At 43.1% G+C, this 8,618-nt stretch overlaps 1 protein-coding gene across 1 annotated transcript; it reads right to left on the reverse strand.

Moving 5' to 3' along the window:
• Positions 1 to 226: 226 nt before the first annotated feature.
• On the reverse strand, positions 227 to 3,711 carry SODALDRAFT_331562 (phosphatidylinositolglycan class N). The gene is made up of 6 exons (XM_028611479.1): positions 3,420 to 3,711; positions 1,817 to 3,372; positions 1,561 to 1,748; positions 1,356 to 1,500; positions 1,197 to 1,305; positions 227 to 1,134 (listed from the first exon to the last, which is right to left on the reverse strand). Exons 1-6 carry the CDS (start codon positions 3,595 to 3,597, stop codon positions 338 to 340), a joined length of 2,973 nt encoding a protein of 990 aa, XP_028462273.1. The 5' UTR covers positions 3,598 to 3,711; the 3' UTR covers positions 227 to 337.
• Between the last annotated feature and the right edge of the window lie 4,907 nt (positions 3,712 to 8,618).

The following is an 8,618-nucleotide window of genomic DNA, read 5'->3' on the forward strand; positions in this document are numbered from 1 at the left end:
CGGATAAAATAGCTATATTATAAAACCTTTTATAAATAATAATAATAAACTTAAAAATAACTTCTATACAGTTCTGCTTTTATATTATTTCTGATATAGCTTTTTTATATATACTTAATATATTTACTAATACTACTAAAAAGTAGTAAAGAGTATTCTTTACTTTGTAGAAGCTTAAGAAATATATAATATTTAAAGTCTTAGTTAATAAACCTATACTATATAAACCAGCTAACTAAGCGAATTATAAAAAATAGTACATTTTAGATCCTTATATTCTAGTAATATTATAGCCCGGGAAGATATCTAAACCAAACTGCTCCTTATAATCCACAACCTACGGAGAGAATGCAACTTCACCAACATCTAGCCTCCCTGTCCTCCCTACTCGGACATTGGCCAGAGAGCCGCCTTGCTTCATACCATTATCCACCTCGACCCCCGCAATAAACATAGCACTTACGCCTTCCAGCAAAGCGAGAAAGACGCAGAGCAGGCTCGCAATAGCGAAGTGACTGATAGTAGAACCAATCTCGAGCCACGAGCCCTCGTCTCTGACCACCCAGAAGAAATATAGTGTCAGCAGATCGCTGACGGCCATGACAACCATGAAAAGTGCCGAGGGAGCCACGCCCAGACGCTTGTTGAGAATGCCCAAGTTGGCTGAAATGAGCGTAAAGGGAATCATCAGCTTAATGACGAGTAAGAGTCCTTGCCAGAACGGATCGAACAAGGGCATCAGGCGGTACACGCTCTCCAGGCTGAAGGACGAGACCGAGGCCACGTTGCCTGTGCTAAAAAAGGCTGACTGTAGGAGCACGAAGAAGAAGAGCGCCACACGTGCATCTGCGAGGCTCAGGGGTCGACACGCCTGTAACCCAGACAGAGTCTGTCGCTTGTTCGCTACACGGTCATTGACTTGATCTCCCTTGGATCTCCCGAAGATGTATATTTTGTGCTCGAGGTTGACCCAAACAACCAGGAGCATGCTGAACGCCACGTAGAACAGCCCCTCATACGAAATCGTCAGGATGACGAAGGTCGGGGCGCAGGTTAGAAACATCACCATCAATCGATGCATGTAGTGGTTGTTTGGCTGTAGTCTGTGTGCTAGAGGCATGAGAAGAGAGATGACTGCGATATCCGGTCAGTAGATTGTCGGATGCAAAGATCAATCAAGTGATAGGATGGCATACCGAGCACCGCCCAACCGACGACCAGATTTCCCCGTGGAACACCCTGCTTCGCCTGCAGAGATAGGGAACTGGAGCGAGTGACTACCACAGACAATAGTACGAGGCCCACCTTGAATGTGTTTTAGCAACGTGTCGTCCGATGGGATTGTCGTGACTTACCTGAGCACCAGTCAATGCTCTTGACATCGGTAATCCGACAGGTTTAATTGCGCCGTGACATTCTCCCGACCAAGAAGTCAATATGCGGTCTTCTAGGGCGAGGTATGCTACACCTATAACGAGCATCAAGACCCCACCAGCCATGCTACGAACCTGTTAGCATACCGCTGCGCGGTGGCATCATGTGCCCGTCCAGAATACTTGCATTAGATCGATGTTTTCAACTTTGTTGGCCGGTAACAGTGTGAAGATGCTCATTGAGAGGCACGACAATGCCCATATGGTGGCAACGAGGATGTTTTTCTTAATGAAACTGGTCCCGTACGATAGAGGCCAGAAAATAGCCAGAAGGTAAAGAAGGGTGAGAAGTTCACGATGAACGTATCCTGCAGCCTTTCATATTGTTTCGCATTAACAAATTTTGCCTCGGCATGCACAAGCACAATGGCATGCTCACTCACCAAAGAAAAGACGATTCCGAGGTAAGCAGTGGTGCTAACCAGAATAGACGCGATGCTAGATCCCGACGTGACATGGCCAAAAAGGATTCGACGACCAATGGCAATACTGTGCCGTCGCGCATAGACCTCCTCCCAGAAGATAACCGGGAAGAATGCATAAGCATAATAGGTGAGAGGAGCCTTGGAAATAATGAATGACGCATAAAGCATGGCCAGCATGGCAGAGAAGAAGGTCACCCCCGATAGAGTCCTGGAAGGCCTTTCCTCGCCACCAAGGACATAAATGTTGATAATACCGGTAAGGGCATAGGCCATCCACCCCAGATACCCAACGGTGATGAGAGTTCGGAGGAAAAGCCAATCGTATGTTTGAAAGTATCTCATACCTTCGAGTGCTGTTTTCACGAGAGCTGCTGATTCCTCGATGGCTTCCTCGAAGGAGGCTGTGTCGATCAAGGTTCGTATGTCAGAGAGTCTGCGCTCCGCAGTGTTATTTTCGCCACTTAGTGGTCCATATGGTCTGAAACGGATCTCCTTGCTTTTCTTTAGTTCTTCTTTCACACAGTACATCTCGAGAATTTGGCGTGCATTAACAAGGGACGCCTCTGCCTTATCCCTGAGATCGGAGGAGACATATGCGAGGGGAAGTTCTCCAACTGAGTTGGCAGGAAATTCTGTGCCTATTAGGTAGGCCATCAGTGCTGCGATGTCAGCCTGTGCAACATCATGGCGCTGGACCTCATCCATCTTCCACTCCAGAGAATACTCATCGTGGCCAGCTGCAACTGAGCCACGTTGAAGGACGGGCGCGGCAACCCCTGAGCCCCAAGCAACCAACGGTGTGCGGGTGTTATCGGGATGGCCATCGCCGTGGCTACCCCAGTCGCTCATCCCGTGGTCGGCTGTGAAGACGAATGCCGTTCGACCATCCCCGTAGAAATCTTCCATCAGTTTGGTGATCTCTTGTATCCCTTTGTCCACAACCTTGATGTTATTGAGATACTCCTTCGAGTATGGCCGGTAGGCGTGGCCGGAAGTGTCAATTCCCAGCAAGTGAAGAAAGAAGACCAACTTATCCTGTCGCAAAGCTGCATTGAGGGTTTCATTTCTTGTTGCCTCGGCAAAGAAGTCTTTGATATTATTAAAGACCCAATAGTCCAGCTCTAGAGGGTCCTGGGAAAAGTCCTCAAATTCGTGCCCGTATGTAAAGGCATCGACACGCCCAGGAACAGCTCCCTGTTGGAACATTGGCAGAATATCCGGGCTACCCCAGCTCCATGTATGCCGACTACGATTGAAGACGCTGTCAAAGTTGACAGGGTTGAGCTTCCATCCTGTAGCTACCGCCGAAACATCTTCATATAGGCCCGCAATAAGCGCGACATGTCCTGGACGAGACTCTGTCGGCACCCTGGTATGAGACACTCCAAAGGTTCCATGATGTAATACTCGAGATCGGAGAAAAGGGGCGAGAGGCCGAGGGTCGAGGTCGTCTGCATTCTGTGGGTACGGTTCCGGGAACCACTGGAACGCCTTATCCGCGCGGAGTCCGTCACCTCCAACGTGTTAGACGCGTATAGCATAGGATAGGGGAATATCATACCAACAAAGAGGACAAGACGGTCCGCTGGTGCTTCGGCATGAGCAGAGCCCTTTGGTGGAAAGAGACGCATGCCACCAACGATGGGACTGACAAAGTAGATGTCGAAAATAGAGAGGAAGTACACGACGTGAAAGACTACAGCAATGGCTAGAAAGCCATATCGCGAGAGGAGAGCCATAGTAGAAGACGGACGGCCAAGTGTGAGTTGATCAATTGACGCATGGGTTGCCCGCGACCACAGCCCACAGCTAAATACCAGGTGCTGTTAAAAGAACCACCAGACACGTCTGTTATAAAAAACACGGAGAACCTTATCTTAGTAGGCTCAGACGTCTTATCTTCAGGTATATATGGGGTAGCGGGCCTTCGGCCCTACCGTATTATTTTAACAAATTCGTCTAAGGCTCTTTTCTGCTTACGTTAAAAATACCCACTTCCTATATAGGCTAAATCGATCTTAAATTATCTCTCCCGACCACTCTCTATCTTCCATAGCCTTAATTACGATACCACCATAACCTTAAAAATATCTTAATTAGATACTAACGGGTTCCTTAATATTATCTGTATATATATATCCCTTTTTACGTCCCTGGAAATACCCAGCTTAATATGCGACTAAGATTCTACTACTAGACGTAACCGATAATTTTATTAATAGTTATCTTTTCGACCTTAATACCGAATATAAGCTACGATATCGTAAGTCCTCTATACTAAGCGTTAATATTAGTATCTTGTTAATAAATAATAACGATATATACTATAACTAAGTTAAAGAGCGTAGTAGGTATTTAATTAAGGGCTTCCTAATAGAGGGGAAAAAAGGTTTTTACCGTCTATAGATATATAGGAAACGCTAGGTTAAATTTAATAACCGTTTAAAAATCCACTAATAATAGCGATAGGGATATATATTCTTCTTGGTAAAAGAGGAGGTTTTAAGCTATTAAATCTATATCCTAAGACTCGCCTATACACTTATTATTATTATCTTTAGTCTACCCCTAGACTAAAAGAGCTATTTCTAATACCCGATAGTACTCTTTATTCTATATCTCTAAATATACTACTAGATCTACCTTTTTTCCTAAGATCTTAATATGCCTTACCCTTAAAAGACCTTATAGTATCTTAACGCTTATATATCTATAGGTGCTTTAAGGTAGTCCTAATACTTTTATAGATATGATAAACTTATTAGTAAGATTATTAATGTATTAAGGTATCTTAAATATATCTTCCTGCTTAATTAGATTCAGTTTAACCCTATCTAGATCGGTATTAGAGAGGGATATCTCCTTAATTTTAATACTATAATCTTCGCTACTATTAGGATTAATAGATATACTATACTTAGTAAACGACTACTTAATTATATCCTTCTCTTCATTATAAAGAATATCCACCGCCTAGCCTACTATATATATAGTAAATACCCTGTGTTTAGATAGGGTCTAAACTCTATCACCCTATGAATCTTATTAATCTAAATAAGAGTCTATAATATCCCGAAAAGGCTTTTTTAGCGGACCGTTAATATACGTATCTAATAGTTAAAAATAAGAAGTATAATCTATAAGTATTATAGGAGGTAGTATTTTGCCCTATTTTAAGGCTTACTTAATACCGGGGGTTATACAAAAAGCCATAACGTCTATAACTAGTATCCCCTCCTTATCCTTAATAATAAGGACTAGTTCTCTATTGATCTACTAAATAAAACTAATCTTATTATTATAAGCGGTGTTATTAAAATCTACAATACCTGTCAGAACACAAATAAGGTACGCGGAATTATGTTTGTATTTATCTGAGTGAAGTTTGTGATACTTTATAGGGATGTCTAACTATACGGAAAAAGCAGGGGAAATAAGGGTGGATATATATGAGCGAAGTACTCCACACGTCTAACATAATATACTTTATCACACCCCGATAACGTGGCTATGCCATCTGACACACCCCCCCCCCAGAATAGTAGGATTAACCCTAACTGTTCTGCTCGTTGAATTAATACCAAAATCCAGGGTAACTCGGGCCTAGATTTTAATTAACGGCGCTATAGGCGTTAAAGTCAAAAAGCAGTTAAAAAGTGTTAAAAACAGTACCTAAATAAGTCTGTAGGGGCATAAAAACACTAAAAATAACGGTCTAATTAACCGATTTCCTTTAATTAAAAACTAATAGAAGATCGTCGTCTCTATTAATTACTTTAATCCTATTTCGGCTAGACCTCTATACTAAGTAGATATATAAACGCCCTGTGTTTCTACGGGGGAAGTACCTTTATAAGGCTATCGCTAACTATATCGTTAGTGGCGATCTAATTAATCGCGACGGTCCCCTTTTAAACGGTTTATCGGATCTAAAGGGCGTGGATATCAAGATACTTTAATTTTAAGATAACCTAAGGCCGCGGCGACTCTAATAGTTACTTAGTTTATTAATTATCATAGTATATAGTTAGTAGTTCCTCCTTAAAGGTAAGGGTAAGGTCCTTTATTAAACGCCTTATCGCGATATACTGCCTAATAGTAGCAGAAAGCGCTATAAGCTCGGCTTTAGTACTAGAGGTTATAACGCTTATTTGCTTATTTGCCTTTTAGTCTATAGGACCCCCGAAGAGGAGGGTCGTGTAACCTTATAAGCTATACTTAGTCTCACGATCGTCCGTGAAGGCGGCGTCGGAGGTATAGAAGAGTGCAGGCTTTTAGTCGTTTTTACGTGGTCCGAAATAAAGGGATAGCGTCTTTATCGAGCCGAGATACTTTAGGCACCTATCGGCAGCTTCGTGATACTATTTTAAAGGGTTAGTGCTGAATTCGGTAAGCCTTAAAGTAGCTTTAGAGATATTAGGCTGGGTCTAGTAGGCGGCGTAGTTAATAGAACCGACCTTCCGAAGATATAGATAGATTAATTCTTCGGAGGCTTATTAGTCGGCAGGCTATAGAACGTCAGGATAAGGAAGAGGGCTTTTAACCCTACGACCTCTATAATCCATCTATAACGCTTTTATCTTATTGGTAATATAGTTATTAAGCGATAACTATAGCTTACGTTATTAACGATCGCGCCCTACGCGGATTCTAAGGAACCACTTAAGTAGTCTTAGATCCCTGATTTAGAAGCTCTTCTATATCTGCTATACTAGATTATTAGTAGTAGATTAATATTCCTTACGGTAGATCAGGATAATATCGTTAACGTAAAAGAAAGTAATCAGATCCTCGTTCTTAAAGACGTAATCGCCTTCGGTTAATTACTTTAAACCGCACTTACCTAGTACGGAAGAGAGCTATTAATACTATGGCTTTAGGGAACGGCGGAGGCTATATAACGCGCGGCGTAACCTTTAAATCCCTCTACGTTATATAGGAGGGTATTTTACTTTAGAAGGTCCTCGAGTTAATTATCGGCTTTAAGGCCCGTAGCTAACTAGAGTAACTACTAACCAGGAGGGTCCTTAATATAAATCTCTTCGTTAAGCAGGGCATTAATAAATACGTTAACGGCGTTAAGTTACCGAGTCTTAAGATCGAAGTGGGCTATAATACATATTAGCGACCTAAAGGTCCTTCTAGCGAGGGTAGAGGCGTAGGCGTTAAGGTGGTTATTTAGTTATTAATCCCCTTAAACGTAAAGACGTGCCTTAAACTTATTAACGTAGCTTGTAGGATCGACCTTATACTTAAAAACCCATTTAAGATCTAGTGGCCTTAGAACTAATTTAGATAGTCCCGAGTCGTGCTGTTACTAATAGGACTATTCCCACTATTCAAAGGTGCCTATTAACCTAAGCGTGCCGACTTCCTATAAGGCGGCCTTAATCTATTCTAATTTATAGGGACTCTTCAGCCTTTAAGACCAGTTCAGAGGTTCCTTAGGTTTATCGCGGCGTAGTAGCGGCTTCTTCGGCATCTTAATCTCATTATAGAAGGTATAAAAGCAAGGAGGGGTATAACGGTCGGTTAGACGCCTACTACGGGCAGGCTAGTCGGTAGCGGCCGTCGGAATAATAGGAGGACGGCTTCTTCTACTAGTAGAAGAGGAAAGGTAGTTAGTAGTGGTAGTGGAAGAAGAGGATTATAAAGACTTAGTAGGAGCCGTGGATACCGGATTAACAGAGGTGGCAGCAGTGGTTAATTCCTCTTTAAGAACCGATTAGTCAGGGGATAATAATCCTATTTCGACGGTATCGCCGGTTACGGCCGTATCGTCAGATTAATCTTCGTTAGATTATTTAAAAACAGGCGGTAGATCCGTAGTTCTAGTTAGTGGTGTAGGAGGGCCGTTTATGGTTATTGAAGGAGGGAAAACAGGTGCCGTTAGAGGCATAATTATAAGTGTAATTATGGAAGGCGGCGTTGTTATTATTAAAGCAGGTACTGCCAATGGCGTGGAAGACGTTATAGGGCTTATTTACTCTATTCCACATGCCTCCTATGCCTCCTGATTAGGTTAATCTTCCTGCTATTATTATTCTTCTGCAGATTCTGCAGTGGTTATTGAACCTGTACCTTTATCCACCCCCCTAGAAGTAACGGCAGTAATAGCGGCGATAGCCGTAGTGGCCGTAGCAGTGGCCGCCTCCGCTATTGCCTCCCTTATAGTATTCTGCTCTAGTAGCGTTTAAGGGTGAAAATTAACCACGATAGTAGTAATACCCAGAGGATCCTGGAGTTAATAATCCATAGGCAGATTAAGCTACTCGAAAACCTTATTAGTATTATTATTATTATTATTATTATTATTATTATTATTCTTACTCCGCCATCCTATCTAATCTATAGAAGCCTATTTAGACTATACGGTCCTTCTCGGGTGGCTATAGAGGGGAAAAACCCGGGGCCCCGGGGGAAAAACCTCTATACTTATCCTTAGTTAGAGTTGTGCCTTAGCGGGGCCGACGTGGCCCCGGTTTACCCCGTCTGCGTATCTAGATTATACCTCTAGGCTAGTGGCTGACGGGAAGGGTAGTAGGCTATAGTTCGGGTTAGCCTAGGCCGGTTATTAGTGATAGGGCGAGGGCCGAAAGGGTGCCGCGGGGTCTCCGCCGTATAGCGGCCGCGGTATACTAATATCGGCCTCCCTACGTCCCCGGGGCCGCGCCTATTATTCCTCCTATTTAATTAATAAAGAAAAAGGCGAGGCAGGCGTTCCTGCCTCCCTTAGGGGGGGGTGCCTTCTATATCCGGC

Source organism: Sodiomyces alkalinus (assembly GCF_003711515.1).
Source record: "Sodiomyces alkalinus F11 unplaced genomic scaffold SODALscaffold_20, whole genome shotgun sequence".
Lineage (NCBI taxonomy): Eukaryota > Fungi > Ascomycota > Sordariomycetes > Glomerellales > Plectosphaerellaceae > Sodiomyces > Sodiomyces alkalinus.

Bases quoted from the DNA above. Each gene is read 5' to 3' on its own strand.
- SODALDRAFT_331562 (XM_028611479.1), bottom strand. From the start codon at position 3,597: ATGGCTCTCCTCTCGCGATATGGCTTTCTAGCCATTGCTGTAGTCTTT. The intron at 3,373-3,419 runs GTATGATATTCC...AACACGTTGGAG, and splicing joins CCGTCTTGTCCTCTTTGTTG to GTGACGGACTCCGCGCGGAT. The intron at 1,306-1,355 runs GTAAGTCACGAC...AACACATTCAAG, and splicing joins GAGCATTGACTGGTGCTCAG to GTGGGCCTCGTACTATTGTC.